The sequence below is a fragment of the Scleropages formosus genome, chromosome 21 (assembly GCF_900964775.1).
Source record: "Scleropages formosus chromosome 21, fSclFor1.1, whole genome shotgun sequence".
NCBI lineage: Eukaryota > Metazoa > Chordata > Actinopteri > Osteoglossiformes > Osteoglossidae > Scleropages > Scleropages formosus.
In genome coordinates this window covers 17,290,454-17,314,156 of record NC_041826.1, presented here as the reverse complement: position 1 = coordinate 17,314,156, position 23,703 = coordinate 17,290,454, and the positions used below count along the sequence as shown (strand labels likewise).

The following is a 23,703-nucleotide window of genomic DNA, read 5'->3' as shown; positions in this document are numbered from 1 at the left end:
GAGCCCAACCCGGCAACACAGGGCGGAAGGCCGGAAGGGGAGGGGGACGCACCCCGGACGGGACGCACGTCCATTACGAGGCACCCCAAGCAGGACTTGAACCCCAGACCTACCAGAGAGCAGGAAGTGAGAAATACTGGGAGATGCTGACATTTTGTTTGGTGCAACAACCTTCTTCTTCTACTTCTTGGAGAATGTGAGCGTCAACACATAAGAGATAATATTAGAACTTTATCGCTTGGCCCAGGCTTTCATACAAAGTGACTTAGAGCTTTGCCAGCCCGCACAGCCGGAGACTCCGGGGACTCCCCCCGTAAGTCACGGCGACGGGTTTCCTCACGTGGTTCGAACTAGCAACCTTCGGGTTTCGACGCCAGGGCCGAACCACCTCGCCACCTGCGTGAGGAAGGACGTATTGAACGCAGCGTTTACCTGATCGGCACATTGGGCCCAAATAAGGATCAGTGGGCCTAAAATAAGACAAGACCAGCGCCGTATTTTTTTTCCAAGTATTTTAATAGAACAGTGATTTATTTAATTCATACACACTGCACCGGACCAAACAACGCATTTGATTTTTTTTTTCTTGTAGTTTTTCAATATCTTACATATTTTGTCCATAGCACAAGCTGTAACAAATTGAAACTAATCATTGTTATCATAATTTAGTTAACTCACACAGGCTCATGAACACAAACTACACCTTGTCAAAGTCTCTGAAACTGTCCGCTAATAGACGGAAAACAGAGACCGGGCTCCTCCTCTCCGTCACGATAAAAAAACCCCGGTACCTCGATGACCGCATGCAATTCACCAGTTTACCCAATGACTCTCCTTTAAAACCGTCGAGCTGTAAAAAGCTGTGAGTCGGAACGCCAACTAAAATGAGATACTACAAACGTCAACTGAAATGTGTAGAAACAACTAACCGAGATCGATATTTATTACACGGAACAACTTACGGCACGTGGGCACTAAACACAGTCAACATTCTTTTAAAAAAAAAACAAAAAAAAACAAAAAAATTGGATTTCATCACCGAAACACAACCATCAGCTTATTTAAATATGTCTTCTCTTAATATAAAGGAAATCTTTACAAAAAAACCCTTTGTTGCATAATTCAGGTGAGCCAGGGAGCTGCGGGAATGTTTCTTGACGTTATCCAGCAGAGTCAAGGGAGCACAATGGGGTGCGTCATCTGCAGTCCATCGCTGGCCAGTCAGCGCTGTAACTTCCGCAGGAAATGAAGGAATCGCTTCGACGAATGCGTGACACCGACAAACGATAAATACGGTTTTACAGGCTTCTCTCCAATCGACGCGTCTGAAATAACCCGGCGTTGACGTCGCTCGTTTAATTCCGCGCCGGAAATGAGCGAAGAGGGAAAGCGCCTTTCGAAAGCGGGCCGATCGCGGACCCGAGCGGCTCAGAACGTTAACGTCGTTTCAACCGAGATGTCGCAAGTGCGGCGGCCTCTCGGTTAACGAAGTAAAAGCACCTTCGTCGTTACCGAGCTTTGCCTTTCAGCAATTTAAGCTGTTGTAGCCCCAACCACAGCTCTCCTTCCTTCATCAAAGCCTGCTCCGTTAAAACATCTTTCGAAATTCCTTGAGGAAATAAGGAATGAAAGCTCGGATCCATTGAAGGTTTTCCGCGTTACTGTAGTTTTCCGGCACGTCGCAGCTGCATGATATTTCTTAGCTATCCCGACGCCGGAGGAGGCAAAGGCCAGCTCCTTACAGGTTCGTATGTTCATTAGTTTACAGTAAGATTCGTCTACGGTTACATCGCTAATGCGGTGATTTGCCGGCCACCGGAAACACCTCCACCGGCGCTACAGCCTTTGGAGTCCTGCTTTTAAAGTGCCGCGCAGAACGCGCGCTTATTAAACACGGTACGGACCGAGAAAGCGTCGCAAATTCGTCGCGTTGAAACATTTGAGATGTTTCATCTCGGAGCGAAGCGGCGGCGCTACGGCGTTTTAAAGAATCGAAAAGAAAACGGACGCACTCGAACCAGGCGTCGCGGGGGTGACTCTTACGGAGGGAAAAGAGGACAAAAATTAAAAGAAAAATAACAGAACGGATACAGCCCGGACATGAAATGTGACGAAGCGGCGCCGGAGACGTCCGCGTCGGCCCATCGGTAAAGCGGGATCCATTTCGGCTGCCGCGCGTCCTAGCGGAGAGCGACAAGGCCAACGGAACCCAAGGTCCGTGGTTCAGGGACTACTTCCGTGAGGTTGAGTCTGCTGCTAAGAGATAATGAAGCCAACTTCGGAATCCTTATTGCTCATGCTGGGGGAAGCTGGGAACATCGGACCGACTAACGCACACTGCTGTCAGGACATGCACACGGAGGAGCTTTGTGTCACGTACACAAACACCGAACGCCTAGTAGTATCAAAACGCTTTTTTTTTTTGTGTGTGTTAACTCCCATCACGTTGTCGAAAAGTACGCTAAATGTCTTACGCAATATCTTCCACGTATTAATCTGCTGTCTGTTACAAAAAACGGCTGCCCCACCCTTCCCTCTGGCCCCGACCAAGTCAAACGACGTATTTAAAGACACGTAATGCTGCAAAAATAATTTTTCTCTAAGGGTGTAAGAATTAACGCTGAAAGCCTAGCGGTGCTCACCAGATGGCACTGCCCCCTCGAAGAGAGAGCCATGCTGTCAGTGGTACGGTGTTGTGCACGAGTTGGGGTTGGCCTGGAACGTTACACATGATGCTTCCTAATGCCGGAGGACACGCCAAAGCGAGACTTTCCCGTAAACCGGAATCCCCCCCTCACCGTCCAGCAGGTGGCGCTCACGGGTGGGGTTGCGTGTGGTGAAGGTAGGGGTGGGCTCCCTCCGTCCCGTCCGTCGCTTTCCAGGCCTTCTGACCGCGGCGAGGAAGAGCAGTCTATAGCGCCGACACCCGAACGATGTTGCTTTGCGAGTAGTCGGGCGAGCCGGCGGACTCGTCGCCCTCGGGCGTCGTCACGGGCGGGGTGGGCATGCTGATGATGGCCGCCGTGATGAACGGCTGGTCGCAGTTCAGCTGCGCCGTCTCCTCCAGTTTGGCGTTCAAGCTGGACCGACTGCCCACGAGGAAGAGACGGGGACGGACAGAGACGAGAGAGAAGAGTTAGTCACAAGAGTCGCGCACCGCTCCTGCTTTTGCACCGCAGGCCTTCCAGGAAAGCTGCGTCGCTCTCGGTTTGCCGTTGCGACAACCGAGGGCCGAACAGCGAGAGAGGCGACCGAGGGAATCGGCTCGGTAGCTTTCGCCGGGGTCAAGAAATTGGACGTCTGCGATCGTCTGCCCCTGGAGCGGTTAGAGAGACGTCGGGAAAGACCTCCGTTGCGTTTCCTCTCCGCGCTCGTGCCCGGCGACGTGCTGGAATGAGCAGCGCGACGAGAAACGGTGCAGCGGGGCACTTCTGCGACGGGACGCGTTCCCTCCTTTTCACGGCGCCGCGGACCGTTCCCGTTTTTTTCAGGTCGTTTAGCACGGTCGCACACGGGGAGCCGCGCGCGAAGCAAAAGCGGATTCTCCTTCCTTCCCTCGAACGCCCTTTACTTCCCGCTGAACCTCTGCAGCGGCTTTCGGACGGACAGCAGTCCGAGCGCGAGGGACACCTAATGCGGAGACGGGATTCCGGACGAGAGTTTCCACCGCTTTACGCATCTGCCGGCGATGGACTCGGCTCGGTCCTGTAGGGTTGCGGCACGGGGGGGACTCAAGGCCACCAAACCGGCCTGCATCTGTCCGCACGGGAGAACTCGCCCCGACACGCGGCTAAGCCGAACGTGCCGTCGTCGCGGAGAACGTTGCCTTGCGGCACAATACCGTGCACATGGGGTAAGAACGTGGGGCTGTGCGCTTGGGGGGGTGGTGGCCTCAGTCATACCTGTTAGATAGCGGTCTCTCCTGGATCTGGATGGTGCTGAGCTCCTGCACGCTGCCGTGGCGTCCCCCGCCCGTGGTGGAGTTGGGAACGTGGAAGCTCTTGCGCTTGTTGCGGCGGGAGCAGCAGGAGGAAAGGCCGTGCGGGGAGGAGGAGACGGAGGAGGAGCGCGACCGCGTCTGGTTGGCCAGCGTCATCTCCATGCAGCTGGTCTCGTACGTCTGTTCATCCACGAACTCGTGGTTCTGCGAGGAGACGAAACGGCGGGGTGGGGGTCGGGACACACAGAGACGTCAGCGCGGGAGAGGACGTGCTGCGGAAGGACGTCCGGGCCCGGCGACGCCTCATTTTCCGCCCTGCCGGAGAGGAATTCTCCCGTGTTACACACCGCTTTTAGGAATATCTCAGAGCGAGAAAAGTAAGAAAAACTTTAACTAAAGTTCGACTGCAACCCGAGACGTCAACAGTCACGTCCTTCTTCTAATTTTCGCTCCGCTGCCCGCGCCGCACAATGGCTCCGAGGATTTTACGCAGGGAAGAGCGTTTTACGCGCAAAGCTGTGTTTTACCTGCTCGCACCGGGGATCAGTATAACGCACACTGTAACAAGGGTGAAATACAGGAACACACACGTATATATGAAATAAATATAAAAAGTGTCAGGGGAAGTCCCACTAAAACAAGGTTGTAGTTTTTCTATATATTTCTATTTTTATATCTATATAAATATAATATCTATATTATATATTATGTACATATTATGTCTATATAGATATAAAAATATAAATTATATATATACAGTAGATATAAAAAAAATACAACCTTGTTTTAGTGGGACTTCCCCTGACATCATAACCTTTTACTGAGGAGGGAATATAAAGTGTCTCAAAATGTGATTCATTGCCTCCGTTTCTCATTCCCCTGGCTACTCCACGGGTTCTCCTTTCGCCTGTCCACGTGCCATCAAGCTCTTTGAGCATTTAAACGGTAAAAGCTGGTGGAGGCAGTCCGTTTCCCGAGCAACTTCACGGGCCACTGGAAAGCGTCCGAGCGGTTAATGCACTCCTGTCCGCTCCCCCCCCTCCGGGGAGATGTCGGCGCTCAGATGCACGCGGGAGCGGAGATGTGCTCGAGCCACTCGCTGCCCGGGAACGGAGGAGAGGCGCTTCTCTTCTCCAAGACGCCGACACCTCGATCCCTCAATCCTCCATCCGGCGGCGCAGATTTTTGTTACCGTGTTTGGATTTCATTATAGTTTCGGTCTTCACTCGCATTTCGGTTACGCTGCCAACATTAATTTTAGTCTTCATTTTAGTCAACAGTATCATCATAGCCTGTCTACGCTGCAGATTAATCTCAGAATACACGAAGGCCAAAAACTTGACTTGACGTGCAAGAATTGCCCCGGGAAAAATGTCATTATTCAACAGATTCTGACTTGAAATCAAAGCCCGAATTTTAATCTCGGCTCGAGCGAGTCTGAGCCGTGCAGAAGCTTGTTTTGCGGAGAGCACGCGTCTACGTAAGTTCCTTTCCGAACACAGAGCGGTTAAATGGTTTTCTTATAACCGAACCCATTGCAGCGCTACTTGATGGGTTTTGTAAATACAACTATTTAAGCATTTAAATACGTATTTTTGTCAGTCCTCGTACCGCTGATATTTGTAGGTCCATCGAGTCTGACTTCATTTCCCATTTTGGTGACTCGAAGTGTACGTACGGCGTTTGTTTGGTAACATACGGGTACGCCGATGAAGGCTTTCCCGCCAAAAATAAAACATCTTTTTGGTAAGCGTGCAGCTATGCAGCTACTTGCGGGACGAACGCTGGTGCATATGGCGAAGGACACAAACTAACTGTACTTAAGAATCACACATGTGCATCTATGCCTCTTTCTCCTAATGTAATACACAGATTGTATTTTCTCCGAGATGTACGTTGCTTTGGAGAGAAGCGTCTGCTAAATGAATAAATGTAAATGTAAGCCTGAAGCGTGCTCTCCCATCATTGTTCCAAAGTCCTAGAGCACCCAAGCGGAGAACATATTTTGCTTTGTCATTTGTTTTGTCTGAAGCTTTTCGGCAAACCTGCGATGGAGTCAAATCGACTCGCTAAGTAAAGTGGCAGAGGAGTGTTGAAATCTTTCGAATAAAGGTGTTCAATGAGTAGTTTCGGTGGGGAGCGGTGGCACGATGGGTTGGACCGGGTCCTGCTCTCCGGTGGGTCTGGGGTTCGAGTCCCGCTTGGGGTGCCTTGCGAGGGACTGGCGTCCCGTCCTGGGTGTGTCCCCTCCGGCCTTATGCCCTCTGTTGTTGGGTTAGGCTCCGGCTCCCCGAGAGAACAAGTGGTTTCTGATGGTGAATGGGTAGTTTTGCTTTTTTCCAGCGTTCTTGTTCGCCGATTTACATGGCATTCTTCGTATTTAGCAACAAAATGTATTTTTGGAAGTTGTGGGCTTAGCTCTTATTATTTCTTTTCATTATTCCATTTTTCCAAACAATAACCCGTGGTTATTTTGTCAGTCACTTTCCCATCATTTTTCAACAAAAAGCGGATAACTGACAGGTATTTCCATCGTATTCTATATCTACGAAAGGTAACGAACAGTGCCGTGGTCTCGGGGATCACCTTCTATCAGCAGTTGCAGTCCTTTCTCTGGTGCTGCTCCTCCCTCTTCCCACAATTCCCTGGGAAACAGCGCATTCAGACGGTCACCTCGTCGGGACGACGCGCCAAGGAGACCGTCTTGCACGCACCACCGGCGGTCTTGGGTTTGTAGCCTCAGCTAAATGAGAATCCGTGTGCAGTCCTCAGCAGGGCATCGCGGGAAGGCGGAGGGAGACATCGCGATCATCTCGCTGCGGCACCGGGGCGCGACGAGGGGCCGATCAAACAGACGCTGATTGACGGACCGCCGGCAGACCTCAGCCGGGATGATAACGGCACGGAGGCGACGGGCGCTCGCTCCTTGGCGGAAATTGGAGGGCGAGTCTGATTGCATTCCGTGAGGTGGAAATTTACCGGCCCCGTTCCCCCATGTAGCCAACTCATGAATACGGCACGGCGTGGGAGGGTTCGTGGGGGTCCCTTCGTTTAAATTCACTCCGGGAAGCCCTTCAGAACGCTGCCAATGTGCGGCTGCTCGTCCCAGCGCCTACATAACAGAGTGTCTGAGGGCCTGTAAATGCTGGGGGGGGGGGGGGGGGGGGGGATGTCGAGGTCCAAAGTCAGAGGAACACGGGAACCGGTGGCTGTGCCAATAAACACAAGCGAGAGTACCCTTGTGCGCTCGGACGAGTTTTCCCACACAGGGGTTGCGTCTTTAAACGACCAGTTCGCGCAAGTGGACATTTTCGCTCACGGTCGCGAGCTCCCCAAGCACCCTCCCCGAGGAGACGTCGGCACCGACGCACAGGGCCCTGGAGAACATCAAATATGCAGGCATCGCTGACAAACTAAGTGCCACTTACCGTGGTCCTCTCCAGGCAGTGCAGCAGGTGGTGGTGCTGGGACTCGAAGGTTGGGTTAACCTTGGACACCAGGGCCTGGCCCGCTTCCTTGGACGCCTTCGGACACAGAACGACACGGCGGGGGTATTAATGGGGGCGGTGGGGAGAACGGCACCGACGGAGTTGGAGGAGCGAGCAGGGTGCGCGACCAGGGTATGACGGGACGTTCTCACAACAAGTCGGAGGGCACCGAAGCGCGTGGTGACGTTTAGTGCGAGCTTAGAGCAACGTTGTGAGACGGCTGTGCTCCCGTGGCCGTTCCCCGGCTCCCTCCTGCCGCTACCGGAGTCTCATCTTCTCGCGTGGAGAAAACGAAAGCGCAGCCACCGTTCTGACGGATTGCTCATGGCTCAAACGCAGCTCTCGTGAGGTGGACAAGGCCGTCCCTCCAATAGGAGCCCCTTAAGAGCTAGGAAGGAGGTTCTGAATCGTAACTCTGAAGGATCAATTGGTGCTGTTGGGATTCACGCAACGAGCAAGCGCGCGTGGGTAAAAGGAGGAAGGGAAGCCTTATCACACAGCCTTCCTTCAGCCATGAAAATCCTTCTTTTCGAGATCCATCAACCCAAAGGATGCAATTCAGTAAATGACCGCGCGAACGACATCAGCTGGATGTTTACGAATCGGACGTCATGCACAGAACCGCAGCGCCACGATGCAGCCCACAGGTGGAGTTTCTGCTCGACATGCGTCCAGCCGATATCGCTCGAGCAGTAATTTCCTGCCCTCGGTCGACTCGCTCCCCTCCCGCCCTTCCCGTACACCGTCATGCAGCTCAGACAATCTCATTCCTCCATGTGATGAAACCCACGATGCTTTCGTATGATGCCATGAGGAAAAGAGCGGGAAGAACACAGGCCATACCGCAGCAGTATCATCTGATGGTTTGGGTTGTTCGAAAATGCATGTCAAAATGCGTGAAGAAGAAGAAAGGAAACACCGAAAACAAAAAGCGGAGATGGACAGTTGCGGGGGAAACTTTCCGCTGGACGGGAGACAGGCGTGGCCTTTTGGTGCCCCGCCTCCTGCCTAGCCCCACCTCTCCCCCCAACCCAAGCTGCATGCGGCGCTTTGACAGGGGGAGAAAGAAACATGAGTCGCTCTTGACAATGCGCACGCCTCCGCCCCCTAGAGGCCAGTGCAGTCATTCACTGTGGGTGGTGTGAGAGTGAAGTCAATGCTGTGCCGGCGGCGGAGTGAAGCAGTTAGAGAAAGACATCAGGGAAGCGTCGGCACGGGGCGGGCCCCGTCGGGCCGCCTCGGCCCGGTTACCTCGTCCGGTGCGTCGCTCGGGAGCCCATTGCGTTTGTACTGCAAATAGGCGCTAGCGCCGCCTCTCTTCGCCGCGCGAATTCTAGCAAGCCTGGTTTTCTGTTTGAACAAACACACGTCCGTTTAGCTCGCTACGCCGCTCTCGGCGCCGCTCCCCGACAGCGATGGCGGGGCGTGGGCGGGGCGTGAGCGCGGGTGACCCCGAGCTGAGTGGAAACGCGCTACCGGTCCGCATCCCGCGCGGGCCGCCGGAGCGGTAGCGAGCGTCTAGGGAGCCGGACCCTCGGCTCAAAGGAACGGGCACAGCACTAGTTAATGGGTTACAATGGCGGGCACGCCGCGGCTTGTTAACGTACATTTACGTCAAACCGCGTGCGCCGCAGCGGAGGCGAGCCTCTTTCCGTCGGTGGCAGGAGTTGATGGGCAAAATTGTCGTTTTGACACATTTTAAAGTTAAAGATCCAAGTTCTACAAAGAGCTCCGCCGATCATTTAGTTACACAGTAGCACAGACACACACAATCAGTCATGAGTAATCACACACATTTTCAGAACCGCTTGTCCCATACGGGGTCGCGGGGAACCGGAGCCTACCCGGCAACACAGGGCGTAAGGCCGGAGGGGGAGGGGACACACCCAGGACGGGACGCCAGTCCGTCGCAAGGCACCCCAAGCGGGACTCGAACCCCAGACCCACTGGAGAGCAGGACTGTGGTCCAACCCACTGCGCCACCGCACCCCCCCATGAGTAATCAATAAAAACTAATCTTCCTTAATGGTACCGCGGTGAAATGTCCCGGTCCCGCCAGGGGTTCTGCATTTCCCTTCGCATCCCCCTCTCCGTCCCTGTAGCCTCACCTTGCCTCAAAGTACCGCCGTTTCTTTGGAGACTGCTGCCGGACAACTGGAAAAACAGATTATTGTTTTTGGGAACACTCTGCATACCGGTTTTCTACTTTCTGCCTCGGAAGCTCGGGAGCGGAGGAAGCCGCTGATGTCTCCGGGGACCTCCTGCGTGTAGCGGGACTACGTGTTCTAAATTAAGAGCTGGGATCTCGCCCTCACTTATCACGTGATATTGTGTCGCTTCACAAACAAATTCTTCGGGAAGGGGGGGGGATGGAAGAGGAAAGCTGCCATCCCTGCCGGCGACCCGTGCCCTCTCCCCCAAATCGGAAACCAGAAGCTGGTCATCTGGTCCATTCCGGCACATTCCGACACATACTTCCACTTAGACATATCTCAGCAATAATTCCCCTGGACTTTAAGAATGGAGGGGGTGGACAGTAGCTCTGTGTATCGCGTTGCAACACGTCCCTGGAGAGAAGTGCTGTGTGGACACTTTACATACCGCAGTAAAACACTGACATACACGCAGTCAAACGCACACAGTATACAGACAAAAATGTGCACGTACACACGCAAATATTCTGTGTCGGCCCTGCCTTTCGCACGCTAAGCGACGGACCTCAGGGACCGTCTGTGCGTTAAATCACGGTGACAGTCCGCTGCTTTATGCTGCACGCAGCAGGTTTGCTCGTGTCCACCTCTGCTGTTTTTCGGGGTCTAGCGGCGTTCCTGCCGCCTTGCCTCCCAAAGCTGTGTGGAGAACCACATGACAGCCGAGCTATGCGCACAGTTATCTCAAGCTTTGTTACGGGCCCGTTGCGCGAACGCTTTGACTTCAGCATCATCCTGCTGGTTCTGCCACCGGGAGAAATGGGGGGGTACCTTCTGGGCCCGGCGTTTCTCAGCGCGTTGGCTCTGGTGGTAGATGCGGCTGAAGTTGGACACAATGACCGGGACAGGCAGGGCGATGACCAGCACCCCGCTCAGGGAGCAGATGGAGCCGAAAATCTTCCCCACGATAGTCTTGGGGACCATGTCGCCATATCTGCAGAACAGAGGTGGGTGGGGGCGTTAGAGAATTGGGTAGGCGATGATAGCAAGAAAATGTGGAAAGAAATCCCAGAATGGCATTATCTCATCTTGACAGCTGCTTTATTACAGCCAAGGTTTGGTTTATTCAGGTGAGATTTCTCCCAAAGTAAAACAATGCAGACGCAGCATGAGGACAAGAGTGTGTAGGTCTTGGGGTGGTACGGTGGTACAGTGAGTAGCGCTGCTGTCTCGCAGCATGTGGGTGGTGTGAGAAGACGTGGGTTTGATCCCCACTCAGTCTGTGTGGAGTTCGCATGTTCTCCCCATGTCTGTGTGGGTTTCTTCTGGGTGCTCTGGTTTCCTCCCACACTCCAAAGACATGCTGTTCAGGTTCCCTCATAGTGTGTAAGAGAGAGAGTGTGTGTTGCACTGATGCATGGATGAGTGACCCAGTGTGTCTAGCAGTGTAAGTCACCTTGGTGAATAAGGTGCGGCCTGATAACACTACATAGAGTTCATTGGAAGTCGCTTTGGAGAAAAACGTCTGCTAAATTAATAAATGTAAATGTTTCTTCCGAAGATGGAAAATGCAGCATTGTGATTAATCACTGGGGGGCGCCAGGGAGCCACAGTGATTGTCCTTGTCACTCGTTTCATGTATCATCCTGAGCATACAATAATATATATATGCGGGCGCACATTTATTTTACATGGAAATGAAAGCACTCAGACGAAAGCTCAAACAGTACACTGAAATTGGTACAACACACACATTCTCACATCTATTGTACAAGCAAATTGCTTCCTGGCCTCTTTCATTATCTATGCCCTTATTCCCTTTTTAAAAAACACTCATCCATAATTAGGTATATACTGCCGAAGTTTATTCTTTTATGCTCTGAAAGTTTCCCGTCATCCCCTGTGATGTAAACACTCCGCGAAAGGGACACGAAACTGTTTTAGATGGCGGAACTTTCCGGAGCAGAAAAGAGGAGACGGAAACACGGAGGTCCTACGCAGACTCCCACAATGCAGCTCTTCCTGGAATTGAGGGAGGCCCCGATCCGCGCTGCGCCAAGCCCCGGCAGGGCACATTTTTTTTTACAGCTCTGGTAGGCGGAGGTGGCGAGGCTCGCGGATCGAGGCCTCCCTCAATTCCAGGTACACGGGTCTAAATCCCGCCACTTCCTCCTCAACCACCTCCCACCATGGGAGCCGTTTTCACGGACGTATCAAGGTCTCACTTTGGCGTTCCGACACGAGGGCTTTGGCGTGATGTCATCAGCGACGCTAAGAGGCGAGCGGCATTATTCCAGAACCAGCTGTCGTCACTTCCCAACCTACCTCCCTTCTCCTGAGGTCCTCAAAACTCCGAAAGCAACCACAGTAAAGTCCGGCAGAGAAGCGGAAGAGCAAGATGGGGAAGGGCAGCTGTTAGAGCTGCCGGCCTTGGACCCAAAGGTCGCGAGTTTAAATCCAACCTCCAGCTGTAGTACCCTTGAGCAAGGTACTTACCCTAAAATTGCTCCAGTACAATCACCCAGCTGTATCGATGGTGTCGGCTAAATGGATCTGCAACAGTTTGACAAAGGCGCGCCAGGAGATGCCGGGACGCCGACAGCTCTCAAGAGCTCGGTCCGTCGCGGGAGAGGCGGCTGAGCCCCGAGAGGCCCTACGTGACCTGTCCTCACTCTGACCCTCGACCGCACGGGTGGGCGTTTGATGAGACGGATGACGCAAACTTACCGGCAGAAAAAACGAGGGACTTCGCTCACGTAAGACCACGCCGCGCTGTCATGTACGCTCTCGAGCAACAGCGGTCTAGGTTCAGCACAGAGTTTCACGAAGACAGCATATATCAGGAATTCACGTTAATTTACGGTAATTTAACTTCACAGGCACATAGCCGAGCCCGACTGTAAAGACCTGAAAGTAATTAAAGATATGATAGAATTAGGTTTTCCAATTAAGGTCCTCTAATTAATGATGTTGCAGAGCCACTGGAGGCTGATATATAGGTCATGCCGTGAACGAGCGACTCCGAAATCGAGTCTCGGTATCACGGCTGCCTGCTTCTCCTCGTCGGCACTGCGGTCGACCCGATGGTACCATGGTACCTGTGGCCACCGGGAGTTCACCGACAGGGGCTGTGGGTGCAAGGCACCCTTTGGTTGGCGTGCCCAGAGCGAGATCCCCCTGCCCAATCATGCTATGCTTCACCCCCCCCCGCCATAAGTCTTCCAGCCCAAGAAAACGATTTGACCTTCAGCGAAAATTGCTCACGCCCCCACCCTCTTTTAAATGTTGGGAGGCAGAGATGCCTTTCAGCGACACTCTAATTTGCTTTCCTGTTTGTAATTTTACACTGCTCTCTGTCATGTGCTATTAACGATGACAGCCTCCTAATTAACCCAAGAACCTATGCAATTTTCCATTATTTCTGCAGGCGGCCTCAGAATGGGTTTTCGCTTTAGCGGAGCGAGGGACAAGTGCTTTGGCGAACAAAAGCTATTTGCTCAGATAACTGGGACGCGGATGAGGCGAGTGGATTATTTAATAGCAGCTGAGGGAAGGTGAACGGGACGCCGGCGTCTGGGTGGCCGTTCGCTACCAGTTGTTGACTTTTGATGAATGCACTTGCGCTGACAAACGGGCGCACCCACGCGACTGCTGCTCGTGTGGCTCGGCTGGGGTTGCTCCCACCATCGGAGGACCGCGTGCTGGGGTAAACTCAGGGCCCTGTGGGTAACTCGGGGTGCACCATTGCAGGACACCTCCCGGTCGTATCACTGCCTGTTACATACCAGTTCTAAAAAGGCAACCTGTGCAGACAGCAGGTGGCGTAGTGGTGAGAGTAGCTGCCTTACATTCAAAGAATCTGAGTTTGAATCCCACCTCCTACTGTAGTACCACTGAGCAAGGTCCTTACCCTGAATCGCTCCAGTAAAAATGACCCAGCCGCACGAACTGATAAATCACTGCAATCAGTTTGGAGAAAAGCATCAGTTTAGTGTGCGATGGCACAAAAATCCAGGAAAAAAAAAGACTTGCTGAAGCTTGTGCACCAAGGAAGGAGGAGGAGGAGGTGGATTAAAACTATAATGACATCTAAAGATAGAAAAGAGTGACAGGGAAACAGTGAAGAGAGGGAGAACAACTCTTGGTTAGGCTTCACCGCAATGGTTGTGGGTACGACTGGATGTGGAGGAGCTCTTGAAAGACCAACAGCTGGATGATGACATAGTCAATGAGGGTTAAGCATCTCCCTCAAGAGTATGACAGAAAGGTCCCCCCCAGCTTCGAACTAGCAAGCTTCTCAGTGCTAGTTATGTTCTATCAAAGCCACACCACCTACGGGCGTTAGATGTTTGGGCTGGCAGTACGAAGGAACCAAGGGATGTGGGGGAGAGGGTTCCAAGAAATGTCATCTGCAGACGGATCAAAGACTGTCTCCACGCACTTTGTGATTCTCCTCGAAATGAACGTGCGCGGGGCAGAGCGGCACCCCTTGATTCTTGCGAAGGAGAAAGAAGCGGAGGGAACAACCCTAACCCTTGAGCTACAAAACGGGTCACCGCCGTTCCTCAGTACATATCTCCGCCGGCGAAAACAAGCTCCGCGGAATCCACTTCGCTGACCAGCTACAGGCGCATAGAATTACCGCGAACTTACACTCCATCCTAGTAATGATGGCACCATTTTTCACTTTATGACCATTTAACACCGCTGCTCATATGGCACACGTTAAAGAAATATAGCGACACATGGAGATATCCCGTTCGGGTTACGAGATTCGGACTTTACGAGGAGAACCACTTAACACCCCAACTTTGACTTTAGATGCAATTCGTTGCATTTATGAAGACCTGATGGATTTCACTTGCCTCGGGACAGCTGAGCAGCATGAGATGTTTACATTTAAATGTATTCATTTAAGGGGGCGCGGTAGCGCAGCGGGTTTGGCCGGGACTTGCTCTCCAGTGGGTCTGGGGTTCGAGTCCCGCTTGGAGTGCCTTGCAATGGACTGGCGTCCTGTCCGGGGTGTATTACCTCCCCTCCCGAGCGCGGTCCGTTACACGCTGCGCGGTTACAGCAACATTCCGGCCGATCCGTTAGAACCGTGGTCGAAATCCACGAGTGCAGCACGCAGCGGTGCTAATTCTCACGGGGAGGACGCAAGCTGCGTACCGACGCCGTTCTCTCATTAAGCCTCCCTAGGAGAACGAGCGTGAAGCATCCTGTCAATCAGTCGGCTGACGGATCAATTCTGCGATTCTAAGAAAAGCCTGGCACAGACCCGGTGCAGTAAACGTCTTCCAACGGTTTCTCGATGCGACAGCTACATTAAATTAGTGTGATTATTTCTGGCATGCTTTCTAAACTCATAAAGCCCCGACGCACACACTCCTAGTGTACACTTAATTATGTTATTTTTACTCCCTAGTCTTTGTGATGCCTGTCATACCAGTGTCGCGCAGTTCCTTAGTATTGCTGCAGAGGCTCTTTATTTGAACTATTTGTCATTAGGGCTGTAGCATTAATTAAAAAATACCGCTATCTTATAACACTGAAAGGCAATTATTAATGCAACTTCAACAATCATTATTTTCTTTTTACAGTTCAATTTAAGCATGCGGGGCACATAAAAATGTCTTTCTTACACCTTTACAATTTAGCTTCTCAGGGAAACATTGATATTCATGAATACTTATAAAAGGGGGTGTGTGGGAGCCCTCCTCGTCCTGCCACAGCTCAGTGGACCAGGGGATAAGACAATTGCCAAAAGGTGAGGGCGTCCTGTTTGAGAGGGGAGTCCAGCAGAGCAGACTTGGCTCATTCACAACGTGCAGGTCCTCGCGAGGTGGCCATGGCAAAGACCTTGAAGCCCACAACACTGGCGAAGCAAACCGTGCCGCGGAGAGCCTAGACCGCAACGTCTAGCAGAAGTTGAGAAAGGAGGCAGAGAGCAGAGCTGGAAAAGGGAGGGACGGTTTGGTTCTGAAAGACAAGGGAAATGCACACGGCAGGGGCCCAAAAAGCGGCACGCCTTGGGTCGCACCTCGTTTACCGGACCTAACCCAGCCATGGAATCTGTCACTGCAGCCTCACATAAACATCTCAGAGCTTTTTTGCGTATCGGTTGATGAGAAAGGAAAGCTACAATAATATAACGTAGTCCCTTGTTATTAAGAGTTAAAAAGACCCAAAGGGTACAGACACCGTTCCTGCAACAGGAAGACAGGAAAACAAATAGTGACCATTCTGTTATCGACCTCAAAGAGTGTGAACCAATCAATGAAGCATTTAAGACAACGGTACGATGGGAACTCGCTAACTCCTCCGCCCCATCGCTTGAAAAGCAATACCTGTACGACAGAGCAAAAGACACTAGCGAAAAGGATCCCCTCCCAAAGCTGGCAGTTAAAAATGAACGATCTACTGCGGAAAAATCAAGGTACGTCTTGTCCACGTCTTTTTCAATTAGAGCTTAATTTCCCGAGTCATATCTAGAATGAAGCTCCTCTCGTTTGATTCGCTTTTGATGAAAAGTTCCTTTCCTGTCCCTTTTCAGACATCCCTTTGAAAAATGAAGGCTACACTCGTATGTCTGCTTCGACGCTAACTTTGGGCCAAAGACAAAGCATGGCAACCTTTTAACACTCATACTACTAGAGTCTGAAACTAGCCAGCAGCCAACCTTCAGTGTGCCGCGAAGCTTCGTATTTATTCCCGATCTAGAGCTCTTTGTTGTGAAATGCGCTTTTTTTTGTTAAATACTAGGGTGTACAGCACTCAGAAGGGAAGCGTTTGTTAAACGAATAAATGTAAATGTAAATTTGATCTTAACAGGATTTCATCTCTGATTTTATGTAACTTCTCCGCAGCGGGCTCTCTTGCCTTGTGTTAATCCAGCAGCGGGAAGCCCTTCGCAAACGCACGGCTCACAGCTGAAAAGAACTTGACACCGGACTTTGCTAACAGTATGTTCAGATGAAGAGAGGCAAAACAAAGCGATATTAGCGTTTTCGTCACAGCGGAATAAATATACTTGGTGGATGTCGACGGAGAGGCCTTAAATTTACAAAGAAGAAAAATTCGCTCTTTCTCGCTCGAGACGCGATGAAAGTAATTCAACCGAGGTCAAGAACGCTCAACTTAGCATCGTGACAATTCGTCACTTGGCACGCACAATGAATTCATGCACGTTACGAGGTATTAAAGTGCCTCGTTAGGGAGATTAGCATTTCTGCTTGTCGGTCTTCGGCCGTCCCCGAATACTTGCCGTCGACGGGCGGCTCCTACGCCTCTCCCGTAACGAGGGAGACGGCACGAGGAGAATCATCCCGGGCAATGTTCCAACGCAAAATTTCGTCAATTAATACAATCAAGCGGTCCTACTGCAGGCTACAGTGATCTATACAGAACGATCAGTCTCCTCTCACGTCCGCCAGTGTTGACCGGCGCTGCCTCTAACAAGTAAGTTGCAGAAATAAATCCAGGTACATTACTGGCTGCGGAATAAAGTCGGTACCTCCCCTACATTTCCGTTGGGACGCTCGCTACGCATCGAGGTGACTAATTAAAGAAATACATTCTGCCTCCGCCCCTCCTTCACTGATTTATACCTGGAAGCTAGGCCTTGACAGGGAATTTACAGTTCCTGGTATGAAACAAATTGCAATATGAATTCGAGAGCCTGGTGAGTTAGCTCCTGCATTAGGGGCCTGTCACCCATTAGTGAGCAATTACAGCCCTGGAGGGCCAAAATGGGCTCCACTTTATGGCCAACTAGAGCCCGTAATTTACAGTGGGAATCATAGCAGTTTGCCTTCTCGGTGAAATGCAAGGGCATTATCATGTGAACCGACGGGGGGTGGGCAAAGCGTAGCTCTCGGCCCGACTCCGCCGGCCGTCCGCCGACTGCGCGGTTGGACCATCGCAAGAAGGGCTCGGGATCCCATCGGGACTCCCGTCGCGGCCTTTGAACGAACGGAGAACTTCCGCGTGCGCGCGTTCACGATTTACGGAGCCGGACCAGGGGCAGGTTTTTAATCCGAATTTGTTCAAGTCATCCTTCATGTGGACATTTTTCGTGTTCTGAGGTACCATAAAAAAGAAGTTCTCGGCAGAGTTTCCTTCCGTCTCATCCTTGCTTCCAAAAACAGAATCCATCACAACGAAAAGAAAGCAAACCCAACGCAGGTCCAGACCATCTTACACCTTCTAACAGTCAACTCTCCCGCTGTCGACTTTCCGCCTGAAACACCTTTAGGCACCGAAGAATCGCTTCCTCCAGCTCAAGCGATGTGCCGCAACACATTGTGGTAGTTTCCCCTCCGGATTTTTTTTTTTTAAAATTTTTTTTAAACTCCACTCTTTTATGGTACTTTGCCCTCAGTTGCTTAAAAACAAGTAATTAGCCTAATGAGGATAAGGTATAAGCACAAATAGCTGCCTTTTCGTTTTGTTCCCAGGCTGAACTCCAGCTCGCAATTTGTGCAAAGGGGAAAATGAGCGCTGCAGCAATTATTACAACTGCGGTAATAATAACAAAATTGAGTTTTTCCTGCTTCAAATACCGGTGTTGAGTGGAGTCGCATTAAAATTGCTCCCTTTGTCCCGCATCTTCTGTGATGAGGCGAGCCAGAGATTGATTACATCCATTACGGCAGCCTGGTGATTACGGCCAATACGTGGAGGACCTGAGCAAACTGTTGCCTCAGGGGGAGATTAATAAGGATCTGCAGGCATATTAAAGTTGCTAAATGACTGTGACAGGTGTACGTCTCGAAATAGAAGCGCATTAACATACCTCTGCATGGCGTATTTAAAATTTCATAAATGAAGCGGCCCAACACTCGCGGTTAGACCCATAATTTTTGCTTGGCTCCGGCCAAATTTCGAGCTGCTGACAACAACAATATATGCAAAAAGCATATCGTGATGTCGTTAAAGAAATCTATTAAAGACATTTTTGTGTTGAATGGAACGAGTGGAGGTAAAAGCGCAGAACGGCTAAGTCACTTAACGCATTACGTTACTCAGCTGCCCCTTAACATCAGTCAGAACTATATAGTCCTGCAGAAGATATTATTTCTTTATATATTCAAACGCTGGAAACATCAATGCGAGGAGTGCCATCGCTGATTATGGGTTAGCAAGTACACTTTGCCTTAAGGAAGGTGGAGGTCTCCTATAAGCTGTAAGACAGAGCGCAACACCACAGGTATGCTGGGACCGCAGTGCTGCGCCAGGCTGTTGCGGTTAGAGTCCAGGCCTGTCGCACCCCGCTCTTTGTACGGATCAAAAGGCCGACGGGTTGCCGGTGGGCGGGAGGCAGGACCGAGGTGTCATGTCCTGCCTGTGTAGTCCGGAAGATGAAAGGTTCGGGGTGGGGAATTCGCGGGGCCGGGAGTTGGAGCAGAAGGCTCGTTACCCAGGTGGAGCCCGGCCGGCGGAAGGTGACTTTGCTGCCGACGACCCTGCCAGTTTAAAGCTCCGCCGCATTGGATCTGGCTTGAAAGCCACTCCTGTGAAACTCAACGACAGCTGCTGTCACGCTGACGCTCTTGGTACACGCTCAAGCGGACGAAGGCGGTGGGACGCGAGCGCCTGGCATCGCCGGAACGTGTCCTTTCGCAGACGTCAGATGTTTGCGGGCTTCAAGGTAAGGACATCAAAGCCCGGACTCATGTAAAATCCATTAATTTCTAACGCCAGCACCAGCTTTATTCTATCAGTTAGTCCGCTGTCATTTTTGCATTGATCTGCATGATCTGCAGGTCTTCGGGCACGGAATTTTCTTTAAAATTGATGATTCTGATCTCACCAAGTGACTTTAGAGCATTGCTGTTGCACGCACGTGGCCCCGGGGCCCAGCGGAATGGAGCAAAATGGGCCCCGGTCCAGTTCACACGGGTTTGTCATTCACCCTGGGGCAATAATGAGTTTCCCACATGAGAGAGAGATAGGGATAAGCAGCACGATGGTGTGCGCGGTTCATTCCGGGATCCGACGTGAACCAGTAGCTCGCCGTACGTCATGGGTTCCTGCACCAAAAACAACAATCCTAAATACCGCAGAGTGAAAAATCATATAACAAATGTTCTTATTTGCTACTGCAACACAAATGAAGCCGCAGAAAGATCGTGCGGCACAGTGGCGCAAACCGCTGGACGCAACCCCGAGCTTCTCCGGACCCCCTCGGCCGCTCGCCGCGTGCCCTCGGGAAGAGTCCCGTCTCCCCACGATCGAGGACCGCCTCGGAAAGGCTGTCGTCACACGGAGCAAAACGGCGCCGCCGTGACAGGTCCGTCCACTTAGCGCGTAATTTATGAACGAGCCCAAGACAAACCACAAGCTTGATGATCCCCCCGGGGGACACTATCTCGGGGCTCCGAGCGAGGAGATGTTAATACCCCGGATCCCGCGCCGGAAGCCCGCAACTCGCGGAAGACGCCCGGTTTTATTTATCGCTCGGCAAAGTTTGCACTACTTTGGTTTATCCTTAAGAAGCTCTCGCTGCTTTGGACCGGCGGCACGGGAAATTTGCGCCGCTCTTCAATAACGCGCAGATAACGGATATTTCTATTAATGAAGAAATTGAAAAATATCACACGGCTGATAAGGAGCGCAATGCGGCCGAGTGACATTCTGCTCTAGGTTTTTCCCCTTATCTCTCATTATCTCATATCTCCAGTGCTGAGATGGAGAAAGTCAAGAGGCTGGATGGATAGATTTTAATCTGGGGAAAACATTATTAGCTGGGCGACACAAAGGAGAACGATTATAAGACGGAGGTCACAGTGGCTGCGCAGTCAGGAAATACACGGTTACGCTCTCACTTCCGGTGGGTCCGGAGCGAGGACTTCGCACCTGGTCCGAAACGTCATTTCAGAAGGCGGTCAAGGTTGGAGCGGACTCGTCCGTCTCAAAGATTGCGGGTGCGACACTTCGTGGCAGTAACAGCATCAAACAACAATGACAATTGATGGCGCGGCGGGCTGTGGGCCACTAGGACCCTGAAAGTGGCTACCGATGATGATATAAACAACAACAACACCAATAATAATGATATTAATGTGACGCTTACGTAAAGAAAATCACAGTTACTCACTGACGTCAACCCTTCGTCAAAGTCACGGCCATCCAGAGCCTATCCCGGAACCACCGGACGCTGGGCAACGAGAAGTAAACCCTGGATGGGATGCCAGTCCATCGCAGGGTAGCCGCACGCACATTTACTCACTATTACAGGAAGTTTTGAGTTACCAGTTCACCTGAACTGCGTGTCTTTGGACTGTGAGAGGAAACGGGAGCACCTGGAGGAGACACACGCAGACACGACACAGACTGAGCTGGATTCCAACTCCGCCCGACGGCACAGGAGCCGTTAGGCGGCAGCGCTGGCCACTGCACCACCATGCCACCCAAATCATAGTTCTGATTTATAAAGCTGTATATTTCACTGCAGCAATTTAGTTTAATTGCCTTATTAAAGGGTAGTAGGGCAGAGCCACTGCTGGGACTTGAACCAACAGGTGACTAAACTGTATGCTTGACCACCGTGCTTCCTCTGGTGTCCCGGGTTGCCCCGTTGAGGTCGAAGCCCTGATCACAAGACCCCCGACGACGTTACGCTCCAACGCATCGCCGACACGAACGATAAGGTGGCGTCACTCTTGGGAAGGTGCCTTCAGAGAATCAGCTTCACCACGCACCTGCACTAGATGACAGGAATCATCAGACATGTATGACAACCAGATACTGATACCGAATTATTAGCCTGAAGGGAATTAACTCAAACTTTTTGTGAGCTTCGCTATTAAGAATAAGTGAGGCAGGTTATCCAAAGGCTGCGCTTGTCATAAGAAACTGATATAACCAGAGGGGTGTTTTTTTATTGCTTGGGTCTGGGGTTCGAGTCCAGCTTGGGGTGCCTTGCGACGGACTGGCGTCCCGTCCTGGGTGTGTCCCCTCCCCCTCCGGCCTTACGCCCCGTGTTACCGGGTTGGCTCCGGTTCCCCGCGACCCCGTATGGGACAAGCGGTTCAGAAAGTGTGTGTGTGTGTTTTATCTGTGCGGTGGATGGGTGCAACCGCTAAATGCCAGAGAAACGGCTCCGGTCTCCGCTGCCTGAAGGGGGCGCTACGTCTACGGGTGTTTAATGGCACCGTCGTCTCGAAGCGGCAGGAAAGTGACAAGGAGAGCGACGGAGGTGACGTCACGGGGGACGAGAGTTTTTCCAGCCTTTGTCTGTGTGGCAAGGGTGTCCTCGTTCACTCGCCGAGCGTCACACCTGCGCCGTCCCACCGCCGACCCCCTGCCGGATGGGCCCCCCCCCTCGCCCCCCAGCGGTGGAACATGTCCAATTTTAGGTCAGACATTTGTAACAGTCAGGCTGGTTAATGCGCAGGAATTAAATAGGGAAGAGTTAAATATAGCAGTGTGTCACAGAGAGCGGGCTGCTGGAATAAGAGTCATTTTGTAAATGGGGCCCTGTTTCTGAAGCGCCGTCTCAATTCACCAACGCCATCAATTCATGCGACGCCACACCGCCACGGGGCCCCGATGGTTAGCGAATTAACGATCATGTCCTGTGGCATGACCGAAAGATTAAAAATGGATTAAATCACTACGGTTATTGATTAGCCCAGAGAGGATCGAGAAATTATGCTTTCTCTAACACCTAGAAATCTCTTTGGAGAAATTGGGGGGGGGGAAAAAAAAAAAAAAAAACCCCCCGCAGAGATATATGGGCCTCGGCTTGGAAAGGACCCCGTCGGATTTGCCGACTTCGGTGGGCTGCGTGGTTGAGCCTCTTCTCCAAATCCAAGGAGGTCTGTCGAATGCCTTCGGGTCCTAGAGCACCTGCTGCGCGACTCGTGTGCCTCCCGTTCGCCCAAATTTGGCCCCTTTTGGGTTCCTTGGCACCGATTCCCTCCGGTGTTTATCCATAGCAGCCCGTGAATTAGCACGTGTTTAACGAAAAGGGCTGTGGGGGGGCGAGAGGTTCGGTGTTCTTCTTTCCAGGCTGCCAACATGGCTTCTATGGGTTGCCAAAGGGCTCGGGGGGGCTCTCCTGGAGCCGGCCGATTAGCAAGCGGCACCGCCCCCGCCGCTGTTTTCCTGCCATGACAACAGCAGCCCCCCCCCCCCCCATCACTCCTAGGAAGAACGAGGGGTAAAAGAGAGACATGGGAGGTGGCAGTCATAAAGGTTTGGTTTCCATGGCGAACGTGTCCAGTCCATCGAGCTGCGCGGGCCGAGCACAGCGGAATGAGCGCCGCCTTCATTACTTCCTCGGTAAACACCCGTACGCCGCAGCCCGACAGGATTTAGCCCATCGGAAGCCTATTGACAGTCCACTTCTGCGGCGCCGCTCGAGCGCCTTGCGGATTTCTAATAAAATAAGCATTTAAAGGGGATTAGGAAGCCTCTCTCGTGCTCCGTGCGACCGTATTCTGGCGAGCGCCCGGAGCGGGAGGAAGCTTTGCTGTCAAGCACACGTGCACACACATGCGTGGAGTATCAGGTTCCGTCGGTCTCGGCGTTTAACTCCCCCCCATCCGCGTTACAGTACGGGCGATAACCCTGGTTCCGGCTTCTCCCGTCGCCATCACCTGGACCGAAACCCAGAGTACCGTCCCCGCCGACACCACGGTTCCGCCTCGATTTAACCAAAATACCGCCTCGCGTAGTAACCTACAGCGAAAGCGCCGACCCCGGCGACCCCCGGGAACTCATCCAGGGCCCGGTGCTCGGAGCTCCACCCTACGCCGCCTAGAGAAACGCACGGATCCGAAGGCCGCTCCCCTCGGATCGACCGAACCGCACGGGCACCCCGGCGTCCCGACTCGCTCCGTTCGATGCGGATAACCTTGCCAAGCATCACGCGCGCGTCGTCTCGTCGAAGGCTCGGGATACGACAACGAAGCGTTGACCGCGGCAGGGCCGAGCGTTCGTCCCGGAAAAGGCGCGCGAGCACGTTCGGCCTTCGGCCCGCCCGTTCTCGGACCTGCTTTCTGTCAGAGGAAGGGCGCCGCAGCTTCCGTATTCCATCCATCTTATCGAGAGGGAGTCCGAGGAGCGGAGCGCCGTTCCCCGGCCCGTTCCTCCTGCACGCCGCGGACCCAGAGCGGAC

General features: G+C 52.3%; 1 protein-coding gene across 3 annotated transcripts in view; it reads right to left on the bottom strand.

Moving 5' to 3' along the window:
• Window positions 1-511: 511 nt before the first annotated feature.
• Window positions 512-23,703, bottom strand: part of kcnd2 (potassium voltage-gated channel, Shal-related subfamily, member 2) — a 115,253-nt gene continuing 92,061 nt past the window's right edge. For 2 of the 3 annotated variants that reach the window (XM_029247165.1, XM_029247164.1), the window contains 5 exons: window positions 10,410-10,572; window positions 8,680-8,778; window positions 7,369-7,464; window positions 3,903-4,144; window positions 512-3,089 (listed from right to left, as the gene is read on the bottom strand). In XM_029247165.1, coding sequence (XP_029102998.1) covers window positions 2,912-3,089; window positions 3,903-4,144; window positions 7,369-7,464; window positions 8,680-8,778; window positions 10,410-10,572 — 778 coding nt within the window. In that variant the 3' untranslated portion in view covers window positions 512-2,911. The remainder of the gene's footprint in view (window positions 3,090-3,902; window positions 4,145-7,368; window positions 7,465-8,679; window positions 8,779-10,409; window positions 10,573-23,703) is intronic. The other variant, XM_029247166.1, reaches the window with a different exon arrangement.